At 44.6% G+C, this 23,927-nt stretch overlaps 2 protein-coding genes across 4 annotated transcripts in view; one reads left to right on the top strand and one right to left on the bottom strand.

Annotated features, from left to right (window-relative positions):
• The first annotated feature begins 431 nt into the window (after positions 1-431).
• Positions 432-6,467, top strand: PSMG4 (proteasome assembly chaperone 4). The gene is made up of 3 exons (XM_033077818.1): positions 432-668; positions 763-838; positions 5,933-6,467. The coding sequence occupies exons 1-3, from the start codon at positions 492-494 to the stop codon at positions 6,052-6,054; spliced, it is 375 nt and encodes a 124-aa protein (XP_032933709.1). The 5' UTR covers positions 432-491; the 3' UTR covers positions 6,055-6,467.
• Positions 6,468-7,437: 970 nt separating this feature from the next.
• The window catches only part of SLC22A23 (solute carrier family 22 member 23), a 108,519-nt gene continuing 92,029 nt past the window's right edge, over positions 7,438-23,927 (bottom strand). For all 3 annotated transcript variants that reach the window (XM_033082348.1, XM_033082359.2, XM_033082368.2), the window contains 4 exons: positions 21,314-21,546; positions 18,669-18,701; positions 16,765-16,888; positions 7,438-11,802 (listed from right to left, as the gene is read on the bottom strand). In XM_033082348.1, coding sequence (XP_032938239.1) covers positions 11,445-11,802; positions 16,765-16,888; positions 18,669-18,701; positions 21,314-21,546 — 748 coding nt within the window. In that variant the 3' untranslated portion in view covers positions 7,438-11,444. The remainder of the gene's footprint in view (positions 11,803-16,764; positions 16,889-18,668; positions 18,702-21,313; positions 21,547-23,927) is intronic.

Genomic DNA, 23,927 nt, shown 5'->3' with positions numbered 1-23,927 from the left:
CAAAGCCCGGGGGAGCCGTGAGCCCGGGGAGCCGCGCACGGAGCGGGTGCCCACCGGCGCGGCGGGTGTGTTCCCACACACCGGAGGGGTGCCTGCGTATTTTAGGATGGGAGGGGAAGAGTGGGAAGCGGAGTACCGGGGAGAAGGGCACTGACCGGGGAGAGTGCAAGCTCAGGAGGTGGGGGGCACGGAGGAGACGCGCTCCCGGGGGGCTGCACCCGGGCGTGCGGGTTCGTGCTGGCGGGGTCTGGGCACGGACGGAGGGGAGGCTCGGGAGGGGCGGGCACGGAGCGGCGTGCGGGCACCGGTGAGCATGTCCGGGTATTCCCTGGAGGAGCGGGAAGCGTGCCTTCCCCGGGAGCCGGACGGGGCGGTGCCTCCCGGCGGGGCGGGCACGGCGGAGCGGAGCGAGCACCGCCTACCCGGGGCCGGGCCCGGCCTCCCGCTCGGGCCTTGCGTGCTCGGGCCTGGCCGCGCCGGGAGAAGCGGCGATGGAGGCGGCGGGCGGCGGCGGAGCGGCGGGCGGCATCGCCCTGCACGACTTCAGCGGGCAGCTGGGCGAGCAGCGGGTGCACTTCCACGCCATGCGGCTGCGGGACTCGCTCTTCCTCTGGGTGGGCGCCGCGCCCGCCCTGGCCAGCCTGGCCGTCGCCATGTGCAGCCCCCGTGTGAGTGTCGCTGCCGGGGTCCCGCCCGCCCCCCGGAGCCCCTAAGCCGCGCTGCCGGCACTAAGCCGTGCCCTGTGCTGTGCTCCGCTTGCAGGACAGCATCCCGGTGGCCGCCTCGCTCCTGGGGGACCCGTCGGACACCGCCTCCTCCTGCCTGGCGCAGCGCTTGGGTAGGTGCCGGGGAGCTGGGAGCCGCCTCCCGCCGGCAGGGTGGCTGGGTGCAGAGGGATGCGGGGAGCCTCCGGCGCTGCAGGTGCGGCAGCTTCCATCCAATCCACCGATTCACTTTTTTTACCCATCCGTCTATGAGTCTGCGGCACCTGAGTCAGCGGCCTTGGGCACGCTTTGCACTGTCAGAAGTGAATTATTTGACATCCTTATCCTGGCTTTGGGTGCGAGGCAGCGGCAGCACTGCTGCACCTATTGAGTGGGGTTTCAAGTGACATCTCTGTAAACCTGTGACACTGCTGTCCTGGTGGGCGAGGTGGCCGTCATTCCAGGCACCTGCATCTTACCTGAAGATGAAGCCAACCCTCATCACATCTCGCACATTTTAGCCCCCACATTCCAAGAAGTTCTGGCCTGGGAAGTCCTGGGTTGACTCACAGCCTGAGCTTGATCTGACTGAGCGAAATGGGCACTGCTCGGGAAGCTTCCTTTTCCATCACGTGCAGTGTGCTACAGCTACTGCAATAGCTCAAATCCTGAATCTTTATGGCAGCTTGCAAATTCCCATGTCCATACTAAAAAGATTAAAAATACACGACCTAATGCATCCTAGGACTTTTGCAACTCTGACAGCTGTGTCATGCTGGTTACTCATCATCACCCACCAGCGGCTGATGCAGCTCCAACTGGTGAACTGATAACGTGCTTGTTACCAGGTTTTAAAGGCAAGGTGCTGAGCTGCTCAGTCTCACCTTACTTCTTCTGTTTCACATGGAAAGGCCACAGAATTATTAATGATCTCTGTGCTGATCTCCATTTCAGACAGTATGTCCTGAGTTTGAATCATCAGGCACTTCTATGAGTCTTCACCTGCTTCTCCTTCATGGCCATATATAAAAAAGTGTTGCTCACAAGACTGGTCTTTGAAAAGCCGTATTGGTGTATTTTCCTCTTCACAACAACTTCTCTTTTAATAGAAACTGTTTTAGTCGACCCTGGTGGCACAATTTTCTTTGCACACTGAGTTTAATCCTTTCCACTTCAAGTAATAATTTTATGGGATGCTGTATAACACGACTCCTTTATCTAATTATGTAATATGTAATTAGTGCCTTATCCTTAGGAAGACAATAAAAATATAGTCAGAGGGTTTACTTTGGATAAAATGTAATAGTTTATTCCACTTTCCATTTGGTCTCCTTGTCACTCATTTCTTCTGAATCTTGCTCAAATCTTCTGTGTAGTGTTGCAGCCCAGCTGACAGCTCTAAGTTATCTTAGTGATTCACGTACTTGTCTATGTGCTTGCTATCTTCACTCCTAAAAGATTTATTAGATTTTTCATACCTGAAGTTCATAATAACTTGCCACTTCTTCCTTTAGTTCTTTCAGTGTTCTAGGACAGAAGCTCCCTGAGTCACCTGACTTTTCTTTCTCAGAGTGAGTTGTCTCAGTTTTGCTGGCTTTTTTTTTTCCCCCCTATCGTGCTTCTGTTATTTGCATTACTAGTTTCCCATACTTTGTTACTGAGAATTGCTACTGTTGCTTGGTACTGGTCTATAGGTTACTCTTTATCCTTGGACTATAATGCGCCTTCCTATTTTATTTTTTTGCGTGCTTTAGGTGTCTTTTGTTATTTCATCTTAAATTTCTGAGCCAGCTGTGGCCCAGCTAGGCTTTTGGTCCATGTTCCTCTGTATCCATGACATCTCTCCACTAAGTTGCAGGTTTTCTTGCCAGTCAACTCCTTTCATATTATTTTTATAGACTGTTCTTGCTTGTGTGGTCCTGGTTAAGGTATATTATTATGAGGAAGGCCTATAGACCTTTTTCACCTTTGGTTCAAAAGGGAGAGTCACTTGTGGCTTTCAATAATTATGTGTTTGCTCTTTACCTGAGCTTCTGGGAAAAGAAATACATCATTTTGAAATCTCACACCATAGTCTTTAGGCTGGCTTTTGACAGTCCAGCAATTTAGGCCTACTCATGGTCACCTAGTCCAAATTTATTATTTATTTATTTATTCGTTTGTTTGTTTGTTTATCCTGAGACCAGTGGATCATCAACAAGCATCCCCGTATCTTTGTTTCACAAAGTGCTTGGTAAAGAAATCTGTGCTCCACCTCATCTAGAAATACCCAGCTTTGCTGTTATTGGGGTTTAGTTTTTCTCTGGCAATTTAAATCCTTGTTACTCCTACAAAATCTGTAATAACAGAGATGCTATTCACAGCCAAGTCTGACCTGCAGTTGTACTTCCAAGGTAGCCTTTTTAACCATCCTGACATGTGGAAGCCTTCAGGCAGGCAGTTTTTCTCCCCTCTCTTCCCCCCACCATGCTTGTCACAATTTTTTCTCATGTAGTTTCTTGTCTCCACAGGCACTAGCAGGAGTAGCATGCAATCCCATTTGCACATAACTATTTCCATTTCTTACACTTGCCAGTCGCATTCCATCGTCTGCCACGTGTTCCTGCAATGTCACATGATTGAATGCAATGTTTCCTGCCCTGGAGCAGGAGTTTCAGTGTTGCTGTGCACACATTCTCCTTTTGTTTTCTTTGTAGTTTGGTAGGGGTCCTAGCCACAACAACTGCGTTTTTTGTATTGGCTCTATCTCCTTCTGTATTTCTGATTTTTTTTTTCTGTTGCTGAAGACACATGTGCTTCATTCTTATTCCTCTTTCTACATATCTATCTATCTACCTATCTATCTATCTATCTATCTATCTATCTATCTATCTATCTATCTATCTATCTATCTATCTATCTATCTATCTATCTATCTCTGCTTGCATGAGGTGCAGGGACTGTTTCCTACCTACCACCCTGCCTGATTGCTTTGGCATATGTGTCACTAATCAATAAACCCAAATTCTAAGAATGTTTCCTGCAGGATACTGGAGGTCAAATCTTGAGAAAGTCCTTGTCCATTAGTGCCTCCCTTGTGTGCATATCCTGAAATCACAGCCCTTTGGGCTGCACTACTGATTAGTGCCATATCTTCAATCTTCTTTTTGTAGGGACTGGCAGAAGATGACTTGGTGAAGATCACTTCAGCCTTTTCTTTGAGTATTTCTCAGCTGGGCACTGGTCACTTCTATCACCTCTTTTCCAGCATAAATAGTCTACAAACTCGTATCTAACATTTGTCTCGATTCTTCTGCTCCTGCTGGGCTCCTCTTCTTGGTTGAGGCCTTTGCTCTGTACATGGAGTTGTAGGAGCAGATCTGTGCTGCTATAGTTTCTCCTGGTATTCAGCACATCCCAGACAATGGCTGTCAAGGATGTTTTTCCTCCACTTTGAAGAGACAGTGGAACAGGGGTAATTAACCAGGCTGCATAGGAAGCAGACCTGCTGGAGGGCTTTTTAGGTAAGCCTTGTCCTTTGCAGTTTTCTGCTTTACTCTGAAGCTGCAGATGGTCTTCCACAGAGGCATAAGATCTGTCCTCTTTTGTCCTTTCCACAGGAGTGCACATGTCCAACTGAATCCTTGGAAAGCAGGGACTGAAAAGGTCCCCCTGCCCCTCAGAGCTGGGGCAGAGCCCTGGGAGCAGAGGTCCTTGGCACAGGCAGCCCAGAGGGACTCCCAGACAGTTCCTGGGAACTAATTAAGAAGCTGAATTTTGACATTGCAGTGCACTATATAGTTCTGTTAGCTAGGATAATGGTATTAATTAGTTCAGAATTAACATTGCATTCATTTTTAGGGCATGATGATGAAGCACTAGTGCTTACAAACCATGCTGCTTTATACCACCAAAATCTAGTGCCAGGTGCTAATTTTTGCTGTCAGAGCACCATGCTGCATTGTATCAGCATTTTGTAGTGCCAGGTTTTAAAAGCCAAATGAGTCCTTGCATTTCAGAAGCAGCTCTACTTACTGAGTCAGGAAGCTGGTAACCTGTTAGAATAGAAAATAATAAAAAAATAATTTGCATAATGAAAATGCCTTAAAGGAATTGTTTAACTGCATTTTATACTTACATATAGATGGCTTTTCTGTATTTAACTGTTTAGAGTCCTATTTAGGAAGGACTGAGTTCTTAGAAGTCCTAGTGTCTCTATTTTGAAGCTTTAAAAATTCAGATGACATTTTTGAATATTCAGCAGAACAATCTGATTTGTGTCTGGGATCATTAGCTCCCAGCTCATTCCCAGACAAAAATATCTCATGACCCAAATTCTATTTTTTGTCTTCTATTTTACACAACTAAATTTAAATTTAGTGCCTATTTTTCCTATATGGTTCTTACATTTTTGGCAAAGTTTAGCTTCAATAATATATAAAGAGAGCAACAAATTTTCTATATTACCATGGTAAAATCTATGTAGGATGACATTTTATTTATAAAGCCCTTGGTGTTATCTCTTCTACTCTGATAATTAAGTCTTCTTGTCCCACTGGACACGTTTTTATATCACTGTTAATTAGCTCTGTCATGGAAGTCAGGTCTTAATTTTGTAGCACCTCTCTCTAGATATTTGTCTTTACAGTAGCCTGGAACTTGTGCTTGGCTTCGCCATGTTCAGCAAAGACTCTCCAGCCTCATAGACACTGTATGAAAAAGATTAAGGGAAACAAAATTGACAAGCAATTGTCTAAGCAAGCTTAGACAGAACTGGTACATAGCTTCTTGGCGCCTTTTAACTTAGTTTGGGCCCAATCACTTTCTTGTGTGCTTTCCATCTAATGTTTTACACAGCACAGATTTACAACTCTGAATTTCAGTGCTAAGAGTCCAGCACAGTCTGTGGTTTCACTTACAATAGAAGATATTTTAAAAGTGTCCAAAAATCCACTACAAGCACTGAAGGATTTCCAGTGACTAATAGAAAGCATCTTGTGTCAGGTCAAAAACTAGTTGACAGTCACCAGTCTTATATTGTTCACTTCTGTGGTGTGCAAAATCCTGCCCAGCTCCCCAGTGGTCAGGGACTTGTTCTACTGTTCCTTTGTAGTTGCACCCAGCACTGCAGGAGTGTGGAGAACATCTTAGAAATCTGCATGATGTGGCTTTTAAGAGGCTTGCTCAGATGCCATCATCACTTTTATGTAAGAATAAACTCTGGCTGACTACTCTGTTTTGTGTTTTAGCCAGCAAGACCAAAAAGCAGATATTTGTCAGCTATAATCTTCAAAACACAGACAGCAATTTCACCTTACTCATAGAAAACAGGATCAAAGAAGAAATGACAGCTTTTCCAGACAAGTTCTGAATGTGCATCATCGTATAAGAAGATTTTGTTTCAGAAAAACTGATTTCGATTTTCACACTGACATAAAGTTAGTATATTTCTTTTGTATTATTTTGATTGAATTTGTTGAATTTGATTGTTATTAAATATAGACATACTTGACTTGGATTTTCTTTTTTTCAAATAGAATTTGAGTTTTCAAAGCAAAATTTATTTTTTTTTTGCTACCCTGCCAAGTAGGATAGCAAATGGATGCTGCAGTGGATGAATATCATTGTAAAAGTGCACGTGGTCTCTGGCCTCCACACAGTACTGGGTTCTGATGGCAAACCAGTTACAAATGCTATCTGTACAATTAATCTACTGTGTGCTTGGACATAGTATAGCAACTTTTAGTGTTCAAATAAAGAAACCCCACATTTTTGTATGGTAAAGCTGTGATATGAGTGTTACTTCTGTCCTTTCAGCCCTTCTTGGTTGTAGTACTGGTGCTAAACAATTGATTTGCTTCCATCCCTTGGGCACTAAGAACACTAGAAGGATTTCACAAAGGGTTATTTATGCATCCCTGAGGACTTCATAGAAGGAAAAAGCACAAACTGAGTTCTGGAGCAATAGATAAATCTGTCAGGCTGCTAGGAGAGCATCAAATGTAAATTGAGCATATACATAAAATCAGAGAGGTCTGCTACCATAGCCACCAGTGAAAAGCATCCTGCTACTACATCTCTGGACTTGCTTTCAGGTAGGATGGGTGTCCTTTCAAAAGCAGGTCCAGGGGCTGTTTAATGAGATGGCAGCTAGGAGTTAACTATCCAGGTTTTGGTGGTTTTTTTTTTCCATCCAGAGTTGAGCCCTGACTCGAGCTCAAGCATCAGCTTCTGATACAAACCAAAACTAAACTACTGCTGCTGCTTCTAGACAACTGTCCTGAGCAACTACAAAAAAGAAATGAATTTACCTTGCTGTGGTGCCACAATAAGCAATTGAAAACTGTAACTGAGAGGCTGCTGCTGTAGAAGGCACAACTGCTGAGTCTCTTGTCCAAAAGGGTTTGAACACCCAGTGTCTTCAATGTCTCTTGGTGTGGGTGCAGAGGGCCTCTCCTTACCTGGTGGGAACAGCTGCCTATCCTTGGCTGCAGTTCAACATCAGAAGCGCAAAAAGCAACAGTTGAAGGGTATTTTCTTTCTAATTTACACCACCCAGGAAACAGAGTCAACTATGCTTCTGTAATTGACCATAAAAGACAATTAGTTGCAAATCAATGTGCTGTTTTAATTAGCCTGATTTACAAACAGCTCATTCCGTTTGTAGAGCAGGGTAGGGCTATTTGCTGAGGCATCAGCTGCTCCAGGGTGTTTGAGAAGTCACTGCAAGGGAGCCAGACCAGGGAGAGCAAACTGATGGGACAACGTCATTTTATTCTGTACATTTACATACAAAGTTCTTCTCAGTAGGTACAACAGATGTAACATCATGCAGACATTTAGCTTGTAAGACTGTTTTCAGTACTTGATTTAAGCTTGTGCTATGAGGAAGCACCACCAGACTATTCATGATCAAAACATACAGTAACACGATTCTTTAAAACTTCATCAGAAACTGAAATGGGGAGGGAGATCTCGCCCACTAGACAAAACACACCATACTCCTTTCCCAAAACATTTTACACAATACATTTAAAATGAGGTTTGTAATTTCATTTTCTTCTTAAAAAACAAAATAAAAAAAAGGTACAGTGGGGGAGATCATCCCCCCCACACTCAATAGTGTTGTCTTATGTGCCAGCTACAGGCGCAACTTGACTTGACATTCACAGAGTTCAGTTAATGGCACTTCTGCTTCCAATTTGGTGACCAATAAAGTGTTTGGCTCCAGGAAGTGGCAACAGTTAAGTAAAATACTTCCACTAAAAAGAACGACAACAAAAAAAGCCTGCTCAGTGAAATCTAAAAGTAAATCACACAACCCCCTTTCAGAGCGGCCACAAAACACTTGCAAACAGGTGTTACCTGTTTGCAGTGTGTCTGGCAACAAAAGCAGTACTGAAATCTTAAAAGGGGGACAAGACCCCCAAGATCAAGCATAATGTCACTTCACATTTTTGTTTGAACTTATAAAGATGGAGAAAGCCCTTAAATGGTAAACCCAAAGAAAAATCTACTGATGGGCTTAGAGGTTACTGAAGATTCACAGAAAAAGGCCAAAAATGGACAAGACAGCTTGGACTGCTTCCCCTGTTGTGATGGCCAGAAAGAGCCGCCTGAGAAAAACCTTTCCTAGTGATGGCTGCAGAGGAGACATAGCTGAGGCACCAATGGTGCAGCAGGCTGGGACTCCAGCACAGAACCACTAGACGAGGCAGGGCAAGCATCCCTACACTTCCTTCCTGCCCTGCTGCATCACCTGGTACCTGGCTCCTCCACACAAGGTAGGTTTAGTGAAAGCTTTCCAACTCTGTGAGCATGTGTGGAAGAGCATAATCATCACAGAAGTTTTCATGTTTTCAGGAAAAGGAGCAAAACTGGAACTGCCAAGGCAGGAAATTAGTTTTTGCTTTATTGTCGTGACAGTGGCAGAGGGCCAGACCAACTAGAGAAACTGGGGCTCCCTTCATTGCAGATCAGTACCGACTACCTGGTTTCAAGCAAAAAACCAAGAAAGCAGCAAATCAAATCAACTTCACAAGATTTTTTTCTTTAAAAAAAAGTTGCTGCATGTTCCTGTCACCTAGTGTATTTACTGTCTAAATGTTGATATGTTTAAACAAGTATTCTTTTCTCTGTGCCTGTCATTGGAGAGCAACCACCAGAATAGGAAACGATAAAGTGCTGTGGACAACAGCAGTGAGCTCACCAGGACCACTGACAGTGCTGGAAGCAGCCAGGTTTAGAGGCTTGTGGATGGTCTACAAGAGCTGTACCACAGCTTGAGCACACGGGCCACGAAGAAGACCACGAAGGAAGGAGCCACTGGCTCCACGGCACGATGGGTGGCAGGATGCTGCTTTCAGCCTCTATGCTCGCACCTCCTCCTCTCTCAGGCCCTTTTTCTCTTCCCTGAAGTCTTGTTTTGCTTCTTCAGCTTTTTGATGTGAACCCATTTCTTTCGTCCACGAATGAGCATGGCTTGCCACAAGGATCTTGCATCAAAGGCAAAAGGTGTTGCACAAATTTGGCGCGCAAATACTGCATGGGTGGGGAAGGCCTGGGTCTTTCCTCAGGTGAGCACAGACTGCAAACCTCTCGGCACAGAACAAAAAGAAGCAGCCGCACTCAAGCCTGACAATAAAACTCGAGTGTAAGGAAGATCAGGCTCTTGCTGTCACAGCAACTCTAGCAAAGGTGAAACAAAACAGTAGTGTAACTCTGGGCGAAACTACCATCAACTGGTCCAGTGTTTCTTACCAGGCTCAAGAAGAACCCAAATGTCCACATCATCCTCTGTAAAAATCAGCAGCTTTAGGATAACATTGTTACTCTGAACACGACCACCTCTGTTGCTTCTGTAGGTCTACCTGTCCCCTTGCATCCATCAGCATCTGAGGCTGTGCTACTTTACTGCATGGCCTGCCGGGGAGCACGGATCTCTGATTTATTGGGGCCTGTAAGAGGACATTGGCAGCCTAATGGAGATTGGAAATTGTTAGGTACAGTAGTTAATTGACAATATATACAGCAAGGGAGGAAGGGGGAGGGAAGGTAGGGGAGGAAAGTGCAAATGATCACTTCCCCTGCATGTGAACGCAAGATGTACATCAAACAAAGTGGCAATCATACGGACACTCAGTACAACATTGACATCCTGCTGCTCTGTTTGAACGTCTGCACTACCGAGCAATCACAAATGGATGGCCTGAGTGAGAAAGGGGAAGAGGGAGGGAGAAAAGGTAGGGTTTACTACAATGCAAGAAAGCTGTTTACAAAGTCCTGGCATTGAACTAGATCCTCACAATATTCTCTTGAGTGAGAACCAAAAGCCAATGGCCAAAGGAAATAGTGGGCTTGGGGGCTGAAAGAGAGAAGTCAAGTGGCCACTATCAAAGTGCCATCTGCACAGTAGGAGGTAAACTGGATGTTCACTTTGTGTAGAATTAATCCAATTTAAGTAAATTTTTTTCCTGAACTTAAATCTTACAAGAGCAGTTGGGAAAGTGGGGAAATAAGGGTGAATTCATTGTATATTCTTGGTTCAGAACCAGAACATATGTCTAAGAGCCCAAGAAAGCTCAGTAAGTCATTATTCACAGGCTATCAATTAATTCCTTTCCTACATTTTTTCAAGCAGTTTTTCCACTTAAAAACCCAAACCCTGGTTCTAAAAACACTTAAAACAATACCAGGACACTCATTTCCCAGGAGCAGAAATCCCGGCTATGCTGCCTTTTGGAATACAGGTATAGATCATTGCCCATGCTCCTTACTATTTATCACTGCTGGTCTCTGCTTTTTTTCAGGAGCAGTCAGAGGTCTTGGACCTCCTGATTATTATAGCCATTTGAAGCAAAACTCATTTTTGCATCATTAGTCAAATCATTTGCATCATATACATTACTATTGAGGACCAGTGGCAACCACCTAAAATAGATTAATATACTCTTAAAAATGCAGAAAGCTGATTCTCATTGAAAAATCAGCTTATTTGGGTAGGATTTTCTCCAATGCATTCAGTGAAAACAAAAAAAGGACTAATTTAGAAAGCAACTTTTAAGTGCACATGGGCTATAAAGACAAACATAAGCTGCCTAAAATGCAGTCAGAGTTTGAGTCACAGCAGGTTTTGCTTTGCTTTTTCTTCCTTTTTTTTTAGTGTATACAAACACAGCAGGCAATCTGGGCACTTGGACTTTCTAGACAGGCAGAAGAATGTTGCACAAGTCTAAGTCAATTCAACTTTGCAGTGAATCCCTCTTTCCTTTAAAGAAACACAAAAACAAAACAGAAAACAACACTCCCCCTCCCCCAAGGTTTCTTTCTTGGAATGGCTGCACCTCATATAAGATGGCTTCATTTTTGTGATCTATGAAAGGAAAAGGAAATAAAGTGCTTCTTGAGAATAAATCAAAATAAATATACATATTTAATGGCAGGAAAAAAAAAAGAGTTCTGAAGGGCTACCGCCAGCCAGGTCTTTTCTCAAATGAGTCTTTTCCCCCAAAACTTTTCAAGAGTAATCTGCGCAACTGTTGAAGATGTCAAAATTTGCTTTAGTAGCAGAGTTGAATTCCTCTAAGTTTGTGTCTGCTCCATCACTGGTTTGTAAAGTTTGTGCAAAACACCTTTGCCCAAAGTGCTACTCCTCCCGCACAACAGCATCAAATAAAATACAAAAGGAAGAGAAGAAATATAAGAAGGGGAAATAAAATAATTAAAAAAAAAGAAAAAGGGAGACGGAAAAAATCCACCCAGTTACATCGACTTCATCCCGTTGGCAGTGGTGTTCTCCGAGATCCCGTCGCTCACAGCTGCTGAGTCATGGAGGCCAGAGTAATCCTTGAGTTCAGAGTTTGTCAGGAGCAGCGGCTGCTCCCCCTTCTTGTGTGGCAGGAGGGGCTGCCGGGTGTAATGTTCCCCATCCTGGATGTTCTCAGGCAGGTTCTGGTTCTTGCTCTCGGGCAGCAGCAGGATGCAGATGATGCAGATGAGTGTGCAGCAGGCGAAGATGACGTGGTGGAGGAAGTAACCTTTCTGGTTGTGGAGCTCCATGATGGGGGCAGTCAGGCGGCCAAAGCCTGCGCTAGCCAGGACCAGCCCCAGCCCGCCTCCCCTGCAAGCACAAGCAGAGGGGAAAATAATTACACTCAGCTATCATTTCACACCCTTTTAACTGCCCCCCACAGAAGAGGAAGAGAAGCTTTACCATGTGAGTGTGTAGACAGCGCTCTAAAGTACTCCCAGTTCCAAGTGCTCCCACATTCAATGAGGGAAAACCAGATTTTGCTCGGCATGCCACCCTTCTCCACTTAGACAAGACACACCAAGGAGCAGTAAGTGCAAAAGTCAGTTCTGGCTGCCTCTAAAGTATCTGGCACCATTCAGCAGTGGAGGCAGAAAATTAGACTTTACAAGCCACTGCCTTGATCCCATTATACCAAACACTGTGTGCTGGAATATTTTCTACATAAAATCATGTTATGGTTGGAACTTCTCAACATAGTGGAGATGTAATAAAATGCATAATTTTCAGAAAAAAAAAAGTGTGAAAATAGACTCATCTCCCTCCAGCTAGAGGCACAGAAGCCGCTTGCAAAAGGCCAGTTCAGTACTCTCTCCTGATGCTTGGCTATGCAAGCAAACTCCCTTGCAATTCCTTGTCTTGCACATCAGCATCTATCCAGGCCCTGGTGCAGGGGGCCTGGCACACCTAACAATCCTGGTTCTGTCTCTGCTGGGTGCCCCCACACAGAAGTGGCACTGCAGGTGTTTCCTTGGGGCAGGCCATTCCCTCCTGCTGTGACATGACAGAGGTCTCCTGCCACCAGAGTGTCATCCTTTAATTACTCATTTTAACAAAATTTCTGAGAGTGGCAGCTCTTCCTTCATTTTCCAAAGACCCTGCTGCCTGCAGAGGGAGACCTCCCCATGAGTTTCATCACTGGCACCCTGCTTCCCTACCAAGCCTGTGAGGGCAAAACACTTCCTAGACTTCCTCTGGGAGATGCCATCTATTCCCAAGCCCCCTGGATATCAGAGGGGCTCAGTTGTTCAGTTCCTGGTCCAATGTAGAACTGCTGCTCTCAACAAAAACTGGCCCTTACAGAAGATGACTTGCAGAAGGCAAATGGACTGCTTTATGTCAAATACTTGGGAAGAAACAGTTTCCCTGACTATTAAGCATCCTAGAAATCACTTAACAAATAAACCCACAAATGCCAAATTTACTCAGCCAACCACAGTTAAAGCTAATCTTCACTCAATACTTTCCAAAATCCACTGCTGCTTACTTGACAGCTGAAGGACAGCAAACATAGGTTTCAAAAGATGCTTTTGGGACACTGACTAGATCAAAAATTCACGTATGTATGTCCCGGTTCTTCAGACTCAGCAGAGCATCTTTCACAGACAACAGTGACTTCCCCAAATGCTGCAAAAGCCCTTATTAAAAACTTGCCAGCTTTCCGATGGCAATTTAGAAACCCAGCTGAATGCAACTATTGTGCAACTGGCCTCCCTGCAACTTCATTAATACACTCGCATGAGTAATTGACACAACCAGTCCCAAATGCATGGCAAATCTCTCTCCAAGCTGGCTCTGGAGCAACAAAAGCCTGGCTCATTTACATCAGTGATTGCAATGGCTAAATTGTATCTCAACTCCTCTGAGAAGGACCTGAGGTGAGTTTTAAAAGCTGCTGTAGAAGGACATCAAGCAAGCTGAAAGAAAACGGGAAAAGGCAACAACAAAGACGGCTCTGTCATTTATGGGTCAAGTGGCTTCAGATTTGCAGGGGGGAAAAAGTTTTTCCATGTGACGTCAATAATTAGAGTAGGCATTACTTTTTCCAGTGCCATCAAAACCTGGCAGAAGAAGGCTTGAAAGTACATTTTGGTGTGTGTCCTACAAGAGGCTTCTTTAAGGTTTAACTACCCTGCAGATGTGAAAATGTGAAGGGAAAAAAAAGAGAAAACTGAAAATACTGTCAGCAATTTTTTGTTGTTTCTGTGCACATCAGGAAAACAGCTACAAGGCAAGAGAGGCAGCACCCTCATGATTCCCACTGTTTTTGCAGGTGACAAGGGACAGCAGGTGAAAAAGAAAAACATTCAGAGTGCTCTGGGGCACTGCTCCTCCTCAGCACAAAGAATTCCACGGCAGGGGCCAGTGTCTGTACTTCAAACACTCTCCAGATGCAGAGTGGAGCCTGGAGAGGGAGTGCAAGGGCTGCTGGCACCCACAGCGAGTCCCAGCTTTCTCCCTTGCATCTCTGCCTGCCAGTGCCTGCTGTGAGGGGCTTTCCTATGGCATGGCTACATGGATGATCCAGCAGGGCTGCTTTCCCAACCCCTGCTCACCCATTGACGGTGGGGAGGGATGGTTTGCATGAGGTTTATCGTCCTAACATGGGCAAATACGAAAGGGACCTTTGTTCAAAATTTTGTCCTCAGAAAGGTCCTGCTTATTCATAGGGTAGAATTTCATTGCTTGCTACATCAGTGTTTTGCAAGAGAGTAGCAAGACATCCTCACTGACATCCTTGTCCTTCTGCTCAGGAGAGTAGAGAATTGTTAATCCGGTTTTCAGACAGCCATGTCTGCATTGACATGACATGACTCAGATTAAAAGTGAGCCAGAGAGATGCCCAAGCTAAAGGAGGCTGTAGGAGTTCGCCTGGTCCAGCCTCTTGCACAAAGCAGGGCCAGCACTGAAATCAGACTAGGTTTTCTGGAAATTTGGCTTGAGGCAGCTGTTGACGGGAAAAGACCCTAATTCAGACATCGCTGCCCTCTCTTTGGCTGTGTGGGCACAAAAGTAGGACAGTGAGAGTAAAAGCCAGAACCATCTTCCACTTGATAGTCACTTAGTATGTGGAGGACAAGGAGAGGACATGCATGTATTTCGTTCAGCCTATTTTGACATGCAGGCTGTAGTGGTGTGAAGATCATTCCATATGGATTATCAGTGACACTTGGTGCTTTAATTTGGCATTTGGATGGAGGTCTGCACTGAAGTCCCGGTACAAAGAAGGGTAGCTCCTGATGAAGACCCCCTGCCCGCTGCGGGAGACTGGGGTGCATTGCACAGATCAGAAGGATCCTTCTGTGACATGTGACAGTGTGTAATGTTCATATTGCTGGGGGTGTCACCTCTTGGTGATGAAGATCTGGCTGTTCTCCTCCTGGAACTGTTCATCTCAGCCCCACAGCAGCAGAGATGGATGGGTGCTGTGGGTCTGCTATAAAGTCACTGCTACCCCAGGTAACGGCAGTGCTATTTTCCTCTCAAGGGTTTGCAGTTAATGGATTTGATCAGGGAAACTCCAGAGAAAACCCCAGTCCTCTCTTTGCCTTCCTTTTCCTTAGGGTTCCTTGAGATCCAACCAAAAGCATATTAGTATCATACAGTGGTTTGGTTTGGAAGGGACCTTAAAGATTATCTAGTTCCAACCCCCAAATGGCATCCAGGATAGCATTTTGGAGAGCAGGTTATGAGGGAGTAGCCAGATCGCACCAAAAGGCAAGACAGAAGGCATCTCAAGCACACCTCTGCATGAGACAGATTTATGCACTGTCCTGAGCTACTCCTCCTAATTGCAATCCTGAGTGGATCTTATTGTGGTGGTAGAGTTGCAAAGCTGTACAGAGTGTCATCATTTCTGTAAATAAACAGGGACCCTGAGGCATAGCTAGCTGTTGTCACTCTCCTGGTGTCACCCAGCAGAGTCAGGGGAAGCAGAATTTTGGCTCCTAGCCAGGATTTTGTCTCTCTCGCTGGAGCAACGTAAGTGATTTAAGGGAAAAGAGCTTGCTAAGTTCAGACTGCACATCTGATCCTACTTGGCAGATCCTCTTCTGGCTGACATGGTCAATTCCTTATCTGTGTGTCTTTCAAACAGAGACAAGGAGAAAATTAAAAAGGCATAAAACCACCAAATTGATTGATGCACACATAAATAAATAGATGTTAGTGTTTCAGGCTGCTGTATAATCTCACTCCTCACACTGCCTTTTCCTGTGGAAATAATGTTATCCGTAAAATACATTCACAAATTTAGATTGCCTGAAAGAAAAGACCATGGAGCAAGAAGACTCAGGCTACTCTGATGTCAGTTTTTCAATAACACTTTTGCTAAGTTATTGAAAAGGTGCATAATTTGAAGGGGACCAAAAAAAAGTATCCTCTTTCCTCCATTCTCTCTCCCTCTCACCCATATGACCTACATTCCTGGGAAATTCAGTGAATTCAGTGAATTCCTGAATTGCTGTGGCATTGCTGAAAGCATAATCCAGAACACAGAAGCACAACCTTTCTGCTGTGAAAGATAACAGTGCATGTATAAAATGATACAAACCCCTGACCATTCAAAGATGTGTTACGGGAAACTCTCCAACAAAGATCCTTTGTCTGTTTTCTCCTATTTCCCAGGATGAAAATGCTCTTCTTTAGAAAAACTTTGAGCCTCTGCTAAGATAGGTCTGTATGTGAAGAGAGAGCTTTATCTGCAATAAAGGCAGAGAGGCAGGCTTGCAGAGGACCTCTATGCACCAAAAGCATTTACACCCCATGTTTCAACATCTCCCTTCCACTGAAGCACCACTGCAGCTGTCCTGGTCAACCTGCCCTGTGGAGGCAGGGATTGCTGGCACCTATGTCCTCCTCTGCACAGTCATGGAATTTCTCTTTTAATATCAAGATGCAGACTCACCTGATTGTTGCTTGAACAAATCCCACAGAGTTTGTGAAGCAATGACAATGTTCAGCCACAAAAGTGGTTCAGTTGTGTATTTAAAATCCTACTAAGCTGCAATTCATGTGCTGCCAGGCGTGCTGATCATCACCATGATGGGACACAAGGTGGAGCCATGGAAAACAAAGCCTCTCTATACACAGACATGCATTCACTTCACAGAACGACTGCAGCTACTGTAAAAAGGGGCTCCCAAGTTGCTGTGAGGTCTCCAATTACATGGGGATTTCCCTCCCATACAAGGTCTTAAGTTACACACCCCATTATTAATTAAATGAAGATAATTTTGTCCCCATCTTTTGAGGGGGGCTCCAAAGTCTCACCTGATTACTGTGGGTGTGATTTCAGCACAGAAGAACACGCTGAGGCTTCCAACAGCATGCGAAGAAAACATACCCACGATGGAAAATGCAACAGAGAATTTGTCTTTGACGCTGTCACTCATACCTGGCAAGACAAATGTGTTCATAAAAAGAAAGAATGAAGTGAAACTTCTAAGGAAGAAAAAAATAAAGAAATTCATATTACTCTTCTCCCTCAACAAGAATTTGAGTAACTTTGTAGTTCTTATTTAAAACTAGTATTTATGAGATCTATTCCCCAAGCACCTGAGATACAAACACACATGAAAAAAACCATAATGTCATGCCAAAAAAATGTCAGTGGTCTCTGGATTTTTTTTATGCTCAGCCACCACAGAAAAGGTAAAGCACATGAAAAAACAAATCTTTGGGCAGTCTTTTAGGCACCAACCTCTTTCTTCTCATGTTTGACAGACAAGTGGAGGCAGGCAGACTTCCTCAAGCTGCCAAACATCTTATACAGGGGGCTTAGGCACTGGAGAAGCTTCCAGGACAAGAGGGGAAAGAACTAAAGGTGCTCCCTTCTCTGTGCTAAGCCTCTGCATGTGATCATTCTGCAAACTCTGTGGTAACTTCCAGCTTGACAAATCTGGGCAAGAACAGCTGATGCCAAGGATGTTGAAGCACTCCCTTAAGTCAGGGCTGTTTGCTCAATCATTTCACAGCTGGATGGCAGCAAGGTTTCTGGGAGCAAACTGTCAAGCACTTGGAGAAACCCCAGGAAATCCAAACAAAGCTCAAGGAAACTGCCTCTGGCCATGATGACAGTACATCTCTCACTTGATTCTTGCTCACCACCTTCTGTGAGCAGGGTGGGATCTCTGACCAGGGCTGTACAAGCTCACGTGGCCTGTCCTGGCCAGCAAGGAGACCCTACTCACAGACCCTACTGTACCAGACAAAGGGAACACATCATGCCTGACAGGAGCACTGGGGAAAGCACTGGAGCTTTGCAGTGCTCCCTCACCTTTCTACACACACATCCCAAACCTGCCTGAAGAAAGAACTGCTGTGTGCAGTCCCAAGCAGGCATACTGTCTGGGTAGGATCCAATTAAAATTAAAACCTGCTTTTGCTCTTGCTGAATATATCAGCTGCCAGGAGAACAAAAGGTATTTGGGAGCTCATTGGTTACATCTTCTGAAATGTGCCACAGCCTGCTCAGGGCTAAGCCCTTTCTCCAATGCACCACAAGTCTGTGGGAGAGAGCAAATTCTGCCAGCTGATGAGGATGTGGGCACAGCACCTTGCAAACCGTGGGTCTCTGGCTACTCTAGCATAGTGGGTGAGGCTACACCATTGACCACCTCAGGGAGTCATGACTGCTCAGCAGAACAGAACTTGGAAAAACTGGGCAAGGACAGGGCAATCAAATCTGATACACAAAGGTACATTTTGTTCCCCTGCAGTTTGTCACTGCATTGCTCGTACAGTACTTCAGGTTGGGAAAATATTTTTAAGGTGTTTAAATCCCCTTATCAACACCATCTTTAAGGTGTTTAGTCCCCTTTTCTTTTCTGGGGAAAAAAAATAATGTGAGGTTCCTGAACTGGGAATGCTGCTTCTCAGAAGGAGACTTTCTGAGAAAGCCTTACCCTGTATGTTAAACCTTGGGGGACCTCTGCACCCTCTCTTGACATGTAGAGGTGAGCCTGTGTGGAGGGAATGCTACACAAAGAGGCTGCACATAAATGAGCAGGCCTGCCTGTGAGTGGGGTCTCAAGGCACTGCACAGAAGTGAACTTTCTCCCTGCAGCCCTTTGTGGCAGCAGCTCTGCTCTGGGTGCTTTGGCCCAGGCCTTTGGGATCTACCCATTCCTGGGTGAGTGCTTCCCACGTGATGCAGATTTGTCTGTAAACCATACCTGAGTCTGGAAGTTGACTGTATTTTCCAATCACTGGATCCAAAACCATGGAATTCAGAGGAAGATATAAGAGAAAGGGAGAGAAAACAAGAACATATGGTTTTTATACGCTTGTTTATCTGAAAGAAAAAAATTAAAGGGTAAATCTCACATGGCACCCTAACCCTACCCTCTGACTCCCAATTCTTTCCCATGCCAAACTGTCACATCTTTCCCTGGCCACCAGTTAGGACATGTTGTTTCCAGGCACATCTCAGCTGGAGGACAGCATGCTAATGAGACAGTGATAACAAATCAGCAGTAAAGCATATTTAAAAGCCCCAGAATTACCACTGGGATTAACACAAGGGCCTCTTTGTTGTTAATGAAGGGGGAGAAAAGAAAATACCCTCCTGCTGCAGTCCTGAGGGAATGGCCAACAGAATCTTGTGTTAGAGAGCAAAATCTGGGCATCAGTGCTGTCAGACTGGTGGGAGATCTATTCCTCTCCAAAACCATGAGCTGATAGTCCATGTGTCACACTAGCCACCAATCCTAACCACACAGGAGCACATGGCAGCAGTGGGCAGCAAGGGGAAGGGCATCAGCACAAGCTGGGCACAGCTCTGCTGGTCATCTCCCACCAGAATTCCATGACTTCCCAGGTGACACTCCAGAGTTCAGAGGAGGGGTCAAACAAGGAGAGCTTCAAGGTCTGCTCCAGGTTTGTGGCTGGTGGTGAATACCCCCCTCTCTCTCTCACCATTCTCAAATTTGGATTTCATTTCCCGATTATACCCAAATTATGCTAAATTAAAACACACAAGATGCTGTGACACATTTCATAATAAACAGGATCACTGCTTCTCTCCAAATAATGTCTAGTTCTGAGGAAGAGGTGGCCATAGTCAAGAGTGGGGAGAGCTGATCTGAAATTCGAGGCTGCCTTTCCCTCCTCACAAAGAAAAGAGTGGAGTCAGAAAGGCTCACAAGGGCACTGCATTGAGAGCGCCAGTGTAGCATAAAGTACCTAAAGCTGTGCCTGATTTTAGTTTTGGCAACTTCACACACAAAACCACCTAAACCTGTTACAGAAAAGGTTGCAATGAATCCTACACAGGGTGTTGTCTCCCACCTCCCTCATTATTTTTTTTTTTAAAAATGCAACCAGATTTTTGTGGCTCTGGAGAAGACTAAAGGCTCTGACACACTGTCTCTCAACTAAGCAAATGTGTATTTATTGCCTCAACAGCCTCAACAAACATCTCCCATCCTTAAAACAAAAACTAAAATGGGCAAATTCAGTGTGGGGAGACCCTGATGGACACCCCCAGAAGAACATGGAGTTTCAGGAGGTTGCACACACGCACAGTGCCAATCTGTGTCTGTGAATGGTCTCGGTCCATCAATAGACACGGTGAGGTGCAGCCACGGGACTTCTGCTCTCAGCTGGGATTACTGGACATAGTAAATATGTGCTCAAAGGGAGTGTAAACATCTGTACCAAGCTGAGAGCAAACACACACGATACTGGAGTTCCCTCCATGTCATGAAAGAGGTTCCCTGTTTCCCTCCTACACTCCCACAAACGGCTTGTTTGCTAAAAGTTAACTTAGTACATGCCTCCGGGAAACACAGTCTGTAAACATGAACAATTCCTGTTGGCTCAGAGTGCCTTCAGTATGCAAGAACGTGAAAACTTTCCATCCTCAAAGCAAAAAGCTCTTTCTTATTAAGGCCCTCAATTATTTCTAAACTTAGAAATTACAACCAGCAATAACCAGTGTTCTGGTGTTCGTCTCACATCCAGTTTGTCCAAAGTATGTCTCAACCCTCTTCCTCCTTTCTTGAGGTGGGGTTTATGGGACAGGGGTCTAATGATTGGCAACTGTGAAAGTGGCAAAACACATACCACATTGCCTCTGCTTCAATACCTCTCTGATTCATCAAGTTCAACTTCCTCAATCAAGAAAAAATGAAGAGAATGAAAATCAAAAAAGGAAAGGGGATATTTCTATAGCAGTTTTAATAGCTGTAGCAGCGTAAAAGGGTCAGACAAAAGTTACTGCCTGCAAAGGAAGAGGTGGGACACTCACTTTTTGCAGGACAACCATGCTGTGTCATTTCCAAAAATCAAGTGTACACATTCACATGGACAATACAAACACAGTGTGTTAAAAGCAGAGTTTGTCAGCTGCATGATTTCCATTCTACCTGCATATTACTTGCTCATAGCAAGATGCTAAAAGCAGGCAGAGGACATACACCTACTGCTCCAACTTCTGCATGGTTTAGAGGCCACTTGAGAAGTAGACTTGAGTGGGAAAGTTTTCCCTTCCCAATCTCTATACAGCTCTTTCCCTGGGGGCTGTTTCACTAAAATAGAATTGAAAACATTTCTTGTTTCTTTGTTTGATTTCTTGGTGACTACCCCGGATACAGCACCAATGCTCAATAAGCTGGGAATCATCCAGAATACAATGCTCTTTGTTAATGAGCCTGAGAAACAAGTGTTTGGGGAAACCTTCAAACAAATTTAGATTCTGAAACTATGCAGGTGTATCACATGACAAATGTGGGAAAGGCAAAGGAAATGCTAGTATTTCCTGATCTTTATTTGCATGTCAAGCTTGCATGGTCCTGAAAAGCTCTCATCTCCTACTTACAGTTGAGAAGGCCCAGCTGCAGAAGTGATGCCAGAGCTGTGAGTATCATGAAGAGCAGGAGTCCTCCTCTCCTCCCCAGAAACCCGACCACAGGGCACATGGCCAGGCAGGATGCCAGGGCAATCCCAGCCATGGTGTAGTAGTCCGCATAGAAGTTGTGGGTAATCGCCATCTTCGCTTCGTGCCCCATCATACTTTTTGCAAAACAGTGGTGTATGCCATAACCAGTCAGCCTGAGGGAAACAGGAGAGGGCAAGAGAGACCATTGCTGAAAGGCCAGAACACACACTGCAATGTGATTCAGTGTGGGGAGCATAAATGTGGGAATAAAACAAATTTAAAAAGTTATCTCTAGCTGCTACTGTGAAAATTCAACCTAATATTTGCTGACTTTATTCATATAGCTGCTGCTCATGGTATGATCAAGGCATAGGAGAAGAATTCCCAGTGTATATTAGGTTTTCCCGCTGTATTTGAGAAATCCCATTCCCAGAGGAGCACATCTCTCTGTTCCCAGTGCACCTGCTGACAGCTACAGAGCCATGAATGCTGTGATGAAGCAGCTTCTGTGCTTGGACAGCAAAACACAGGAACACCCACCTGCCTGTGGCATTTGATCATACTAAATACAAGCATTACACCTCAATTCCCAAGCTAGCCTGTTAAAACTGAAAACCTCTGAGAAAAGAGTATTTGAAGTTGTATGTGCTGCAATGATTATTACAATTATGAAACAATAAGCTCTAATTCAGTCTACACATTTACACCACCCTTCATAGAAACGTGACTCTTCCTCTTTCAAAAGTTTATTTGAGATGCCATTGATCAACATCTTACCACCATCTTACCACATTTCACACGTCTTTCTCCTGACTCACCCTGTGCCTCCAAAAAATAGAAAAGGAAGAAGAAAAAAAAAGGGGAAGAAAGAGCAGGGGGCTGGAGGTACAAAGGTTAGATAAGAAGCTCTAGCCTCACCCCTGATGTGGTACAAAAAAGCAGCAGGGGTGCAACAGGAGAGGTCCATGCTCTCAACTGCACCCATCACAGCTCAAGCACCTCTGACAGGAAGAACCTCCTGTCCCTGGCACTTACACAAGACAAATTTCATGGCACAAATTAACTGTTCCTGAGACAGTGGGAGGCACAGATCCAGGTCTCCAAAAAAATAAAAAAGTTAAGAATGGCAGGTACATTACACTGATATGCTTCTATCCTCCTGAAGGTCAGGAATTTGAAGTTCTGTCAGTGTAAACTGGATCAAAATAAGCATAGAAACAGCTGGAGGGATACACAGTCAGTGAACGTATGACAGCCCAGGGCCTGAGGGGCTTGTCTTGCAAGCTTGTGAATCAATGCCCTAGTTCAAAACCCCACCCTCAATACTAAACACCGTGCCCCTGATAAAAACCTAATACAAGTGCTTGCTGTTTACACAAAAATGACATTTGCTTTGAATAACTAGATCATAGCTGACTCCTCCCATAAGAGAAACAATAATCAGCAAAACAGTAGTAATAAAAAGAGTTAACCAGCTTTTCTTCTGTCTCTCTCTTCTATGCATACAAACACAGTTGCAGAAGTTTCTACTGAGGCCATGACCTATAAAGTAAACTGTTGTATCATTTGGACTTTGTTTTCCAGCCTGTTCCCTAAGAATTACTCTATTCTCTTTACTTGGTGAGCAACTCAGAATAGTTATTTTTAAAACTAAATCCTGGTGACCCTTAATTTCTTTTTGTTCCCTGCAAAATGTTCCTTCTCCACGTACTAAAAACTCAGCATAGCTCTGTCTAACAGGAATAACAGAAGTAAAATTAAATATTTTTTTTCACCCCTTAAAAACAAACAAGAAATCTATTTCCGCAGATGTACATCTGCTTCATGCTCTGCTTGGATGGCAAACAGCCTCCATGTGCTAATGCCAGAAGTTATTCTTTGGGCTGCCTAGTTCTGATTTAGAGAATTTCCAATATGCAAATTAATGTGGTTGAGGGAGAAGGGGAGAATTCTCCATGTTAACAGTTTTCACAAATACATTTAACTCTGTCTATTAAATGTACTTGGTGAGCCTAAGGAGAAAGCACTCTTTCAGAACAGAGGGTGGAAGAGAGACACAAAACTCATAAACCCATAGTTGGTTCTGCAGCTTGTAATACTGGAGACTGACTCCTGAGGTCTGTGTGCTTCTGGATAACTATTTGCCCAGCATAGGGGCTGTCTCCTCTGGGTGATGGCTGATCCATAAGCCTTCTGACAGGAGTGAGGGCTGCAGAGCAATGCCCTGAAGTGAGGAAGAAAAAGTCACAAGAGAGCTACATAATTTGAAACCTAGCAGAGAAAGGGGATTCCCAATCTTCTCCATCCTCACCTCCCATTTGAAAAAAAGACATGAAAAGTTCAAATGGGCATTTTACAAGATGGAAAAATTAGAAAATGCACTGCTGGTGCTCTTCCAGAATTTGCAAGCCAATGTATTTCCTCTTTACAAGGTGTTCAGCTCTGGACAGGTCTCAGAGCCTGTAACCTGCAAAACTCTCAGGCTGATGCTTGGTTTTGCCCACATGAGCACGTCTAAACTGAAACCTGACCAGGCAAGCATCACACTGTTCTG

The sequence above is a fragment of the Catharus ustulatus genome, chromosome 1, assembly GCF_009819885.2.
Source record: "Catharus ustulatus isolate bCatUst1 chromosome 1, bCatUst1.pri.v2, whole genome shotgun sequence".
NCBI lineage: Eukaryota > Metazoa > Chordata > Aves > Passeriformes > Turdidae > Catharus > Catharus ustulatus.
Note: the sequence above shows the minus strand (reverse complement) of the source record. Positions and strands in the feature narration are given on the sequence as shown.

Coding starts and splice junctions, on each gene's coding strand:
- PSMG4 (XM_033077818.1), top strand. CDS start 492: ATGGAGGCGGCGGGCGGCGGCGGAGCGGCGGGCGGCATCGCCCTGCAC. Junction 669..762: donor TCGCCATGTGCAGCCCCCGT/GTGAGTGTCGCT, acceptor CTCCGCTTGCAG/GACAGCATCCCGGTGGCCGC. Junction 839..5,932: donor CTGCCTGGCGCAGCGCTTGG/GTAGGTGCCGGG, acceptor TTTGTGTTTTAG/CCAGCAAGACCAAAAAGCAG.